General features: G+C 44.7%; 3 protein-coding genes across 3 annotated transcripts; 2 read left to right on the plus strand and 1 right to left on the minus strand.

The window, feature by feature from the left end:
- Positions 1-94: 94 nt before the first annotated feature.
- On the minus strand, positions 95-2,695 carry LOC119212501 (cytochrome b-245 chaperone 1 homolog). The gene is made up of 6 exons (XM_037462946.2): positions 2,462-2,695; positions 2,068-2,155; positions 1,893-1,934; positions 1,582-1,752; positions 1,339-1,483; positions 95-757 (listed from the first exon to the last, which is right to left on the minus strand). Exons 2-6 carry the CDS (start codon positions 2,153-2,155, stop codon positions 586-588), a joined length of 618 nt encoding a protein of 205 aa, XP_037318843.1. The 5' UTR covers positions 2,462-2,695; the 3' UTR covers positions 95-585.
- A 136-nt stretch (positions 2,696-2,831) lies between these two features.
- On the plus strand, positions 2,832-8,858 carry narf (nuclear prelamin A recognition factor). The gene is made up of 13 exons (XM_037462941.2): positions 2,832-2,912; positions 3,001-3,145; positions 3,717-3,812; positions 3,925-3,990; positions 4,391-4,519; positions 4,610-4,742; positions 5,121-5,255; positions 5,887-6,005; positions 6,270-6,399; positions 6,721-6,793; positions 6,878-7,015; positions 7,158-7,315; positions 7,443-8,858. Exons 3-13 carry the CDS (start codon positions 3,756-3,758, stop codon positions 7,682-7,684), a joined length of 1,380 nt encoding a protein of 459 aa, XP_037318838.2. The 5' UTR covers positions 2,832-2,912; positions 3,001-3,145; positions 3,717-3,755; the 3' UTR covers positions 7,685-8,858.
- A 141-nt stretch (positions 8,859-8,999) lies between these two features.
- On the plus strand, positions 9,000-12,056 carry LOC119212500 (uncharacterized). Its single transcript, XM_037462945.2, has 5 exons — positions 9,000-9,769; positions 10,923-11,005; positions 11,110-11,397; positions 11,482-11,547; positions 11,658-12,056. Exons 1-5 carry the CDS (start codon positions 9,522-9,524, stop codon positions 11,849-11,851), a joined length of 879 nt encoding a protein of 292 aa, XP_037318842.2. The 5' UTR covers positions 9,000-9,521; the 3' UTR covers positions 11,852-12,056.
- The last annotated feature ends 456 nt before the right edge of the window (positions 12,057-12,512 follow it).

Below are 12,512 nucleotides of genomic sequence, written 5' to 3' on the forward strand. Positions count from 1 at the left end.
TGAGCCACAAGAATCCGTCGTGCTCGATTACAGTTTGCACACAAGTTCCCCCGTATTACAGACTTGGTATGAATAAACATGAAACAAAAAGGTAATTATCCACCGGGTGGTTTTCCACAGGTCCAGCAAACGTTGGGAAAAGCACTTTCCATTGACTTACACATAAACACATATTAGAGTTCATCAGGAAGGCACAGTAAAACTGTAATCTGGAGTGTATTTCAAAATAATAATTAGATGAGAAGAGCTAAGGCATGCTATTCACTTGTAGAGAGCTGCATCTCAAGTATAATGAAAGTCTTTGCTAGTTCTGTTTTTCCTAGGACTCTTTTATAAAAAATTGTTTGATATTTCTATCCCAGTTTACTTGAAAATAAAGCAATAAATATGTTACTATAGTCCTCCAAAAAAATAAGTCTGTAAGGAGGAACTGAGAGAACCGATATTCTTGGGTGTATCATCGCTTGTTAACAGCATAACGTGCATCGAGGGTATCACCTCACCCTCTGTAATGCCATAGCAAAGCCATATTGCCCAAACATATATCCACACAAAGTTGCAGCAGCGTTAAAGGTCACAGAGGGATCAGAGTTCTCCTGCTTCACCATCTGAATCACTACTTTTGTCCAAAGAATCCTCCTCTTCTTCCTCTTCCTCTTCTGCATGCTGTGCCTCTTCTTCTTCCTGCTGCCTGCTCTGCTGCAACTCCTCCAGGCCCAGGAAGCGCTTCAGCAATGAAGCCACCACCTCCACATCACTGACAGAAGAACAGGATATTCTCTATTATCTCTCTATTAAAGAATTTGTTCTCCTTCCTTACATAAGATTACTTGACACATTTTATTCTGTTATAATTTTTGGGAACTGTGACCTTTTGCCAACATGCTGATATGACGAACAAGTTGGAAGACATTATGTGTGGAGGTGACACGCAACGTTGGCATATCAGGTGACTACATCTGACCACTTTAATTTCAATATTCCCTATTTTTCCCTTTTTGCTCCATGTTTAACTCCACCAGCCCCTGAGAACAAATGTACTTCTTTAGCTGCCTATTAATAAATAGAATTTAATTTTTCTACCCCCCACCCCCGAAGAAAAAGAAGAAGACCTTTGAGTAGCCTTGACGCAGGACTTCTATGTGTCTCCTACTTGCTGGTACTATTTAATAAATGTCCTGATATCACATTCATGATAATATGTAGTCATCCACTTTAACAAGGAAAGCTTCCACATGCATCACAATCTGGATATTGCGGGGTACATTAATGCATGTGGGGATGGATGCTGTATAACTAGCTTTTTTTGTGCTGGAGCTGTCTTCAGCAGATACCTACTTGCGTCCTCCCAGTGTGGCACTGTGAGTCAGGGGGTAGGAGAAGCCGGCAGCCAGCCGCAGCATCAGCAGGTAGCCCTTCCCCAAATAGCGAACCTTCTCTTCCTGGACGCAGATGTCACACAGCTGTGTCAGATCCAACACAACTGTGAGAGAGAGAGAGAAGAAAAAAACATCAAGATCCAAGATTCTGCACCCTCAGTCTCTGCAGAGACGACCATACTTGCTGTGGGGTGCTACTGACCTTTCTCTTGCCCCTTTCTCCACAAGGTCAGGACCAAGGCGTACAGGCTAAAGCTCTTGAGTTCAATCAGGTCCTTGGATTTGTCAAACACGGCCTCCTCCCATTCCTCCATGTTCTGCATGGCTACAAACAGGCAGCCGGACACATAGAAAAGCTTCCACAGGAGGCTGTCTGTGTGATCCGTGCGACGCAGAGAATACAGATGGAATAAAATAATAGAAAGCAGAGTGAGTTGCAGCAAACCGGTTGCAGAAGGTAATCTAGATCAGAAGTTGAGCAAATTGATTGACAGAAAAGGGCAATTTGTGTACCTGAGCTGTAGTACGCAGCGGCCAACCCAACAGACACTATGCCTTAAAATGAGAGGTTTGTTGTTAGGGAGACACAGCAGAGGAGTTATTTATTTTGTATTTGATTGTGCACACTTTATGAACGTTTGCACGCACGCACAGGCGCGCGCACACGCGCACACACACACACACTGACCGACAAGAAGGGACCAGGAACGTATGCCCGGAGATCTCTTCAGGTGGAGCCGGGTGGAGCTGAGCTCCTCAACTGTCATGTATCCCATCTGAACAGAAGCATTGCAAATAAAATCTCTAAGGGCCAAATTACCTGAATCACAAAAATACACTCTGGGCTTGATGTTTATCAAAACCTTGGTCTTTGTCCTAATTCAATACGGATTTTTACATGCCTTTGTACATGAAGCACAAAGTAACTTCATGTCACCAGCAACAAGAGCAAATCAAATTGTATAAACTGACCCTTTAATTTAAGACAAATTAAGACCAAATCGGATGATAACATGTGATGGGTACTGCCCCCACAATGATTGTTTGAGCAGAACTATTTGTTTTTTATTTTTATCACTTACCTTTAACTGTTCTGCCTTTCTGCGAAGCTGCGTCGTGCAGTTTTAGTAAAAGAGCATTGGAACAAGGAAACACATGTACTGAATTATAAGGAAGTACTCATTTTTGCAATAACTGTCCTGGGTGACACTTCCTTCCGGGATTCGTTGGTATTGATTGGACGGGATCATTTTCTACACACCTTCAAAATAAAACTTTGTAAATTTGAACTATGCTAACTTGTACATGTCTTTGGACAACTCTGCTCACACCCTTTGGAAGTAAGCAATGACCTCTCTCTGTGGAGGCAGAGACGTGGAGGTTTTAAAGGTTTGTGACATCTTTCTCGTTTTATATTGAGTCCAGTGCCTCCTTTAAATACCCCTCACCGGCCGGTTTGCGCTTCCGGAATAGCCATGTGCGCATGCGCAGTGAAGTCGCCGGAGCGCACAATGGAGTCGGACGTGCACAGACGTGAGTGTCGTGAATACTAGAAGACCCCGACGCGTGGGGGGGGGGGAAGTGCTTGTGTGAAAGCCGCTGTTATGAAATCATCTCACAGGTTCAGGTGAGCAGTGAGCGGTGACGTCGGGTCCACCTGCTGTCCTGTAACCGTCCTCCGTTGCCGTCGGCGTGTCTTCTGACTGTCCTCTGGCCCCCCACCCCATGTCTTTGTCTCAAAGAGCAGCGAAAAATAACCTCTTCCGGTGAGTTGCCTCAAAATTGGACCTTTTCAACGTGAGCGCGGGCCTGTCACGGGGCTCATTCGATCATTTGGCTCTAAAAGAAAGGCGTGCAGCTTAACGTTTAGTTTTAAGTTAGTTTACTCGAATGGGAGTTACGTTGGTCAATACATTTGGATTTATAGGGTTACATGACCTATAATTTACCTCTGGTTTTTACCTAGGTGCTGAAAACTCTATAAAACATTCCCCAGACTTGACATTTTTCCTACGCTACATAATTAAAGTGTGAACTCTTGTATTCAAAATATCATTTGAGGGCTTTCACAGGGTGATGTAACATTAATGGCTTTTGTAGCTGTTTTTTTGGCACTGTGTATGTAATTAACATTTTAATGACAGGATACGCAACAGTTACTGTTCTTTACAAGTTTCCCCACCACGACAGAGCTGCTGTCTGGGTGATAAGAGGGCGCCCGGTGATAGGATGGTGGGAAGGTCATCAGAGGGTGGAGACTGTTGAGACTGCAGACACCATGATGCTGGCGCTTCAGCGTGTAGTGAGGAGATGATCGAGCCTGCTCTCTGTCCACAGACGCACCACCCTCCGGTGACACATCACCAGCCAGGGAAAATGTCAGAGGTCAACATACCAAAGCGCAAGGAGAAGTGTGAGAACTGCACCAAACAGGTGAAGTACTGGATTAGTATCACTGTTGCTGCTGCTGTTTGTTGTTGTTTTGTGCACTCTTGACTTTTCCTGTCGGTCGTGAGTTTAATATTTCTCCATCTTGCGCACACAGTGCAACAAGAAACGGAGCGACGATGGGACCAACTCACACCAGGACAGAGTGCAAGTCAATGGAGAGGTAATGTCGGTCTCTTCAAGTCGCTGCAGATTGACCCTTTTTTTTTTTTTTTTTACACCAAAGGACCACTCCTCATTCTTCTGTCAAAAACAGTTTTACCCGTTTTACTGCCTTAGGTAAAACGGGGTGTGTAATCTCTTTTGGAGCTCTCTAAAGTCTAACAAACCCTGTGTCATTTTAACACTGAAACCTCTCTGCAAAGTTTCTGACTTAATATTATGCAAGAAAAAGATGCTATCAAGTTGCACCATGGGAAGTGTAGGATATTCAGATGTCTCAAACCTCTGATCCTTTGACCATTCTTTGTTTTCATATCCACCTGGTGTGATTCGTGAACAATACAATTTGCTGGAGCATCCCTTTTTCTTTTCTTTTTTAAACCCTTCCCTTCCCTCCGAAGGTGCACGAAGGGTCCCAGGTGCTGCTGAGCGCCTGCCTAGCCTGCGACGGCTGTGTGTCGGAAGAGGAGAGCCTGAAGATTTCTCAGCAGAGCCTGGACCAATTGGAGCAGGTCCTGGCCCTCAACAAGGTACCGTGTGTGGCGGTAGGACGACAGAGTTGGGGAGGTCTCCCTGGTTGCCCCCTTTTTTTAACCAGTTTTTCTTCTATCCTCGTCCAGAAGTGCGACGCGTCGAAGCACAGGGTGCTGGTGGCCTCGGTGTGTCCACAGTCGCTGCCGTTCTTTGCGGTCAAGTTCGGTCTGGACGTCAGCGAGGCCGCCAACAAGCTCTGTAGCTTCCTCAAGAGTTTGGGTGAGCGAGTCGGCTTCGCGTGTTGAAACATAAAACCTATTGTGAAACGGCGTTAAAGTGCTCCTTTATGCAGTTATATGAGGTACTGTTATACTTTTTTTGTCTGTCTTCATGTCAACCATAGGGTTTGTATCCACATCAGAACATTTTTTTGATGGTTGTATTCCACTGATGCACACAAAAACATTACAAAAGACAGAAATGTTGCTTGCCGAACAGCTATGAGAGAGATTTCTTCACAACTGGAGTGTAGAAACTTCCACCGACTCATCTCTCTCTCTCGTGGATGCCAGACATCTGGTCTCCGTGCAGGAAGTAATGATCCACTCTCACGTCCATATCAAGGACTAAACCGTCCTCTGTGTGGTCTCCCTGCAGGTGTGCAGTACGTGTTCGACACCACGCTGGCTGCAGGCTTCAGCATCTTGGAGAGCCAGAAGGAGTTCATTCAGAGGTTTCGCAGGAGGCACCACGACTCCCACGCCATGCCCATGTTCACCTCCTCCTGCCCAGGTAACACCCCGTCCCTCCACTCCACTCCTCGCCCCTTCCCTCTCCCTCCACCCCTTATGCACCGTTTCATTCCCCACCCGTGAGACAGATTGCTGTAGCCAGCAGCACTAACCTCCACCCCTTCTATTCGGGTGGCTGTTTGCGGGCCCGGTGCCCAATAGAAGGAGACGGCGCTTGTTTTGAGAAGCGGAGATAGCAGTGGTGGGCTGGTGGGGAAAGATAGAAAGCTCTTCTTTCACCACTCCCTTCATCCGAGATATGACTGGCCAGAGTCACAGACTTACCGAGCGAGTCCATCGACATTCATTCAGTTTGCAGGATTTCCGCTGGCCAAGTGGTTTATTGCAAATGTTTATGGAAATGCGTTTCTGCCACAATTTCTTCCTTTTCCACAAATTCTTTTTTTCATTGTACTTTCCCCCAGAGCGTTTTAGAATGTCTCATTTTGCCAAAAGCCATAACTAGATTACACCTGTAATGATGTATAAAAGAAGACTGGCAGTATGCTCTAACAAATAAGGAGTTGAAGTGACGTTTTGACTTGATTTAGATTGACTAACTGTATTGGTCCATTAATCAAATTAGCAATTACAAAGTAATCAGATATTTGTTGGTGTGTTGGTGTTTACAGGGTGGATCCGCTACTCGGAGCGTGTCCTGGGCAGTCTGGTCACGCCGCACATCTGCACAGCCAGGTCTCCTCAGCAGATCATGGGCTGCCTCGTCAAAGACTACTTCTCTAAAGAGCAGGTGAGCATCTACCATCACCAGCAGGACACGCGCATTCACAGACGTAGAAGCTGGATCAAGGCCGATTGGAAAAAGGCGTGCAGTGTGAATACTCAGTGATCACAACACATGGCGGTGTAACTTTAACAATTCTTTTATTCCCATCCCCGAAAGACAAGTTGAACCACTGCGAGCTTCTACAATGTTTTGACTAAAATGCTTCATGAACACAAAATAACGTCTTGCTTATCGTGTTGTTTTCCCTCCTGCCTCGTCTCCCAACAGAAGCTGAGTCCGGGGAAAGTCTACCACGTGTTGGTGGCTCCCTGCTTTGATAAGAAGCTGGAGGCGGTCCGAGAGGAGTTTTACAGCGGCCTGCTGGAGGCCAGAGACGTGGACTGTGTCCTCACCTCAGGTCCGCTGCTCTTTATCTCTTTATGCCTGCAGCCAAACCACGTTGGCAAATGTTTGTTTTGCTGTTGTTTTGACCCCTAGACTAAGCTTTTATTGGTCTTTTATGGGTCTTTAACAGGGTGTCCACGGGTTTAGTGCAGGGGGCGGTAGAATGTTTGGTTTGACAATTATTATGTTTTTCATTATGTATATTTTTTCCACAAATTTCTAGAGCCTTTGCTTTTCCTGCCCCTCACATACCAGTTGATTTGGAGTCCCAGTGTCTGATAATAATGCAACATACAGTAACATTGATTCCTAATCTTTTTTTAAAATGTTTTAGGCGAGATCTATTACCTGATGGAGCAGAGGAAGGTTAGAGTGGAGGAGCTGGACTCTGTCCCCCTGGACCATGTGTGAGTAGCAGTCGTCCCATCCGTTGTCTTAGGTTCATTCTATCGGCTGTGGGAGGCGTTGTCTGAGCGCTGTTGTCTGTTCAGGCTGGGGGAGGCCGGAGACGCGGCGCTGGTGAGGCACGAGGGTCGAGGCTCCGAGGGCTTCCTGGAACACATCTTCAAACACGCTGCCAAGGAGCTCTTTGGCCTCGACGTCCACGAGATCACGTACAAGAACCTCAGGTGGGAGACGCCCACTCTGCTGCAATCAATCAATCGCACCATACCTTTTTTAGAGAGTACTTGTATCGTCATGACAGTACAGTACAGTTCGGGCAGTTGGGTTTCTTTGTCTCAAAAAGTCGACTCCTCGTTGGTTTTGCAGGAACCGGGACTTCCAGGAAGTGACCCTGGAGCGTGACGGGGAAACTCTGCTGCAGTTTGCCGCCGTCTACGGTTTCAGGAACATCCAGACCCTGGTTCAACGCATGAGAAAGGGACGTGTGCCCTACCAGCTGGTGGAGGTGCTGTCCTGCCCCGGAGGTAACGCGCAACTGTCAACATGATTTACAAAAATAAACAGCTTTGTGAGACAAACGTTACTAGAAAGTTTTTAGCCCCGGTTCTGCTCTTGAAAGCCCTACTTGTGTCCCCCACCCCCTTGTGGCAGGGTGCCTTAGCGGCCGCGGGCAGGCAGGGAGCGACGCAGGAGGCCGGGTGGACAAAGCCCTCGTCCAGCAGATGGAGGAGGCCTACAGCAGCCTGCCGGTCCGTTTGCCGGAGGTCAACCCCGCCCTGCACACCCTCTATCAAGACTGGCTGCAGGGCCAGGACTCCCCGCGGGCCGGCGCTCTCCTCCACACCCAGTACACAAATCAGATCCACACGCAGCCCCCGCACATGCAGTGGTGAGGAGAAAGAGAGAGGTGTGTCGGGGGCGGCGTTTGCTGAGAAAAAAAACATGAGACGGAAGACTGCAGTTGGTTGCTGACTTTGGTTGATTCCGCCCGGACGGGCTCATCGGCCGTGGCGGACCATGAAGGACGAGGCGAGGGCCGCGCTCTACTAGCGAGTCTCTTTGGGTGCAGTTCACACACAAGGCCACAAGGGGGCAGTGCTTATATTTAGAATAGGTGGACCTCCTGTGCCAAACCTGAAACAGCAGGAGAAAGGGGAGTCCGGAGTCTAGAGACACGCACAATGTTTTCATCAGACTGGAGCCGCGGTGTGGATGACGGGCCGCAAACCGATCAGGTGCCCGAGTCAGCTGCTCACCTGATTGGCCTGCTGCGCCTGAGAAATGAGGGGAATCCGTAGCAAGCAAGCGCATCACAAGTGACCCTCTGCTTCAGGCCACCAAGGAGACTCGTAACTCGCCTTTCAGCCCGGCTGGGACTCTGACAAAGGTTCATCTTTGTGAGTGTTCCAAATGTGAAGCGCCCACATGAAACATGTTCAACACAACTTCAACACAAAGTTTTCGTCATCACTGAAAGACAAGACATTAACAACTATGCAACAGTGAGGTGGTCTTATCTCAACAGACACTGGAAGCTGGAGGCGTAGGGGTGCAAAAGCCTTTTGATCACAGCGAGTGATGCTAAAGTGTCGCTACCATTGTCCAGTTCATCCATGGTGAAGAAGGGGAGTCATCATTCTTTTTAATTGGTGCAAGATGTCTTCATTTATATTGTCACTCTGTGTCCATGCCGCTACCTGATCCTTTAAGTTATGTTATTTTGTTTTACAAGATCGCGTGAAATGCTACTAAAATAATCTGACAAACCAGGTGTGGATGATGTCATTATTCACTCAACAGTCTCTGCCCCTGCAAAGGGAAAAGCTTTTTCACATTTTTGTTTTAATTGAATGTGGATCTCTGAAACTTAAGCAACCTAAGCAAATTCAACCAAAGCTACCTGCGTGGCTCAATGTGACGGCAGGTTAGTGAGAACGTTTTTTTTTTTTTTTTTGTCATGTGATTGTATAGAACTTTCAGAAGGGCTTCCTCTGTACAGTGTGTGTGCTGCTTAAGCAACAAATTCTTTGATCAGACATCAAGTTTAATAAACACTTTGATTTTTAATTCATTATTTTTTATGTCAAACATGTCTGCTCCAGCTTGTCAAATGCAGGCTTAAGCACTTGGCATTACACAATTCAATATCTTTTTTTTTGGACAAAGCAAGCTATTTTCTGGGATCAATGACAGATCGGCTTTAATTTAATAAAGATGCGGCTTTTCCATTCAGCAGAGGGTGTGTTTAGGACGGAGCTGAAGCCAAGAGTCACTCAGCAGTAAACAACAGGTGTGTGGGATGGAGGTCGTTCAAAGTTTCCCCCATAGCTCACTAACGCGTTGTAACCTGTTCCTTTCTGTTGTATCTCTAAAATTAAATTAATTGTCGGCGGTGTAGCTGAAAGTTGGTCCCGTTGCAGCCAGCAGACACCTGAAGGTGTGTGAAGGAGAATCCTCACATTAGCAGGCAGACGTGGGTGGGCACACCTTCCATCAATTATGCCTAAAGTGTAAATAATATTACCTGTTCATTTTAATTAATCAATAGATCTTTACATTTCAGTCGTTTGACCTCTGATCCAAGTTTACTCATTTATGTGGTATTATTTAGCTCAATTCAAACTAAACACGTGTCAATGGAGCGCAAAAGTTTGATGTCCTGATGGAAAACCCAGATGACAGGACCGACTGAAACCAGTCCGACTGGCCCTTCTGGCGGCGTGATCTGAAATGAAATTAATTACGCAACAAAACCTTTCTTGCCACCTGTTCGTTTTACAGGTTTGCTTTTACAAGAGTTGTTTTGCTCATCCATATCTAGATGTGCTCGAACACGTCATAATCCCTCAATCCTCCCGTTTCGCTTCTGTCCTTCACCCATCATCTCTCCACAATCATGTTGTCATTCCACCAGTAGAGTCCCCAGTTTGTTTCGTGTTCGTTTCCCTTATGCGCAGCGGAAAGATGATCTCCCCGAGGTAAGGTGCTTCTTTTTCCAAGTGTACAGCAGAGTTAATTACTCAGAAAACTCCAAGGATTTATAAGTGCATATATATATATATATAAAAACTGAGTTCTCAATCCAAATAATTTAACATATCTGCATTAGTTTTGGATGAGGTCATTATCTCTTTCGTGAGTAGAAGTAGCAACAAAGTGGGCTGTTAATCCCTGAAATCAGTGTTGAGAGGAATCCAAGTCTCTGATGTCGGAGTTGCTGTGATTTGGGATCTAGTTTCATAATATAAAAGTTGTATACCTGCTTCTGTGTAAAGTGCTCACTGTTGCACAATATGCATACTTGCTTATCTACACATGAACAATAGGATTTCCAAAAAGAGATAAATGTCTTACTGTAACTTCAGCTGGAAGCTTCATGTTGATCTATTAGTTTGTTTTTCTTTTTATCTCATTCAACTGTATTGTCTTCAAAAATCTTCTTTAAAAGCTGTTTTTTACAAAAAGATTTTTTCCAGTTACATGTCTACATTATGAAGGGCTTGACAGATGGGGTTATTCATATATTATTTCACTAATTTATAAAGCATTTAATTAATAAAATATGGCAAAAATATATTTTCGTAACACACGGATATTACAATGTTATATTTCAGGAAAGGTATACTAACCATATGTGCATAACGTAAGTAATGAAAGACTATAAACAGGAGCCCAAGGCTATTCCCATTGCCGGATCGTTTATAAAAGCTCAATCTATAACTTTTAAAGATGAACATAAACTTGTAATCGTACAGCATTCCCTCTCCCTTCCTGTTCTAACTAAATCTGCCCTGTCCCCGGTGAATACAAGTTCCATGCTAGATAAAAAAGTAATGGAAATTCAATAGGCAGTTAAAATGTGGGCCTCATTGAAAAAGACACCAAAGAATAAAAATAAAATAAAAAGAAGAAATGCATGACCCAAAATAATTTAGGTCATTAAAACAGGTGGGATACTAAAGACCCAATGACATATTGAAATGCACCACGTTGTCTTACCTGGCAACTGGGTGAGCCTAGTTCACATCTACCAGGCTGAGACAGAACACTACTCACGTCCTCCCTTCTTAATGTCCACATGAATTAAAAGGCGTTTAAAATAATATCTATTCTTCTGCTCTTTGAAACCAGGGACAGACGCATGTCGTGCCTGTGGGGCTTGAGTCTGCTTTATGCTGCTTCTTTTCTACTAAGCAGCGCGATGGCAGATGACGGTATTGATATTTATTTTACTACATAAAAGTATGCTGTCTTTCATGTACGTTATGCAGTTCAGAAATAATCATCACACCCTAAATGTCCACTTTCTTTCATTAAGGGGTTTTCCTGAATTGCAGCACGCCTGTGACAGTCCAAGCTCGAAACAGCGTTTGGCTGAACTGCACCATAAGTCCCAGAGAAGGGAAATTTAATGGTACTAGGTATAGGTGGGAAGACGGCACAGGAACTATTTGTAGCGACGGGATGCAAGAAATCTGCAGCTGGGATAATGAAACATATGTGAGGTTGTTCATCCAAGATGTTGTGAAAGAGAACAATTACACTGTTAAAATAATGGGGGACAAAGGTACGGCCGAATCAACCATCCAAGTGCAAGTAATCAAGAGTGAGTACATTCCCAGAGTTTTAAAGTCTGTCAGCTATTGTCTTTCAGTACATGTGAAATAATGTCTGTGTGTATTTCTCCAAGATAATGCGAAAGAGAACGATTCTACTGTTGTTGCTGAAACAGCCATCAATGAGGCAGTAATCAAAAGTGAGTACATTCCTAGAGTCTTAAAGTCTGTCAGCAAACGTCTTTCACTACATGTGAATTAATGTCTGTGTCTATTATTGTTGAATTTTCTCCACTTTTTTTAAACCCAGGAACAAGGGATTTACAAGCCAAGATGGCCAACCATGAGATGGTCATCTTGATTACTTTCATCGGCGTCATCATTGCTCTGGGACTTTTGTATTTCCTGTTTGGAACCCGCAGAGGCAGAAAGATGCTGACAGCTGTCAGGAAGGAAAAGGCTCAAGGGGACTACTGTGGCCTAAACGCCAGAGACACTGCCTGAAATTTGCGTGCGTGTGTGTGGTTTTTTTTAAATGTGTGGCTCACCACAAGCCTTTGAAAAAAAAAAATCACACTGTTTTTTTAACAAATTATTTGAGGTTTTCTTTACAGATATATCTGTGTAAAAATAAAGATTCAATTAAAGAGAAACGTGTGGCTGTTTTCTAGACCTGAAAACTGAGTCTGGTGTGCAAAATCAATGGGTCTTTCATTATGAGGAGATTATTAGCCAACGATGTCATGGGGTTTAACTGCAACAAATGAGTGGGCGGAAAGCTTGTGTGAGGTGTCACGGTCTTTAAATCATTCGCACTTATTTGTCTAAGACTAGAGGGTACTTTTGAGTTGTATTATGTGAAGTGCACTTTCCCTGGCCTTATTACAGACCTTTACCCCAACTAGGGGTTTAAAAAGTCACCTGCAGGTGTACAACTTTAATAAAGAAGTGCAAAAACAAAGCCTTGATTCATTGTATGTCAAAAACAAGCAGCCTAGCAACCAAAGACAAATGTGTTAATGTATGCAAAGGGCCTGATGTGCTGGACACACAGTGTGTACGTCGTTGCGTTCGTTAACTTTAAACTCACCTCTGCACACGTGTAGCATGTAACGGCTACACGGTTGATGAAACACCAGTTGAAACAAAGCAATGAAAACAGATG

Source organism: Pungitius pungitius, chromosome 21 (genome assembly GCF_949316345.1).
Source record: "Pungitius pungitius chromosome 21, fPunPun2.1, whole genome shotgun sequence".
Taxonomy (NCBI): Eukaryota; Metazoa; Chordata; class Actinopteri; order Perciformes; family Gasterosteidae; genus Pungitius; species Pungitius pungitius.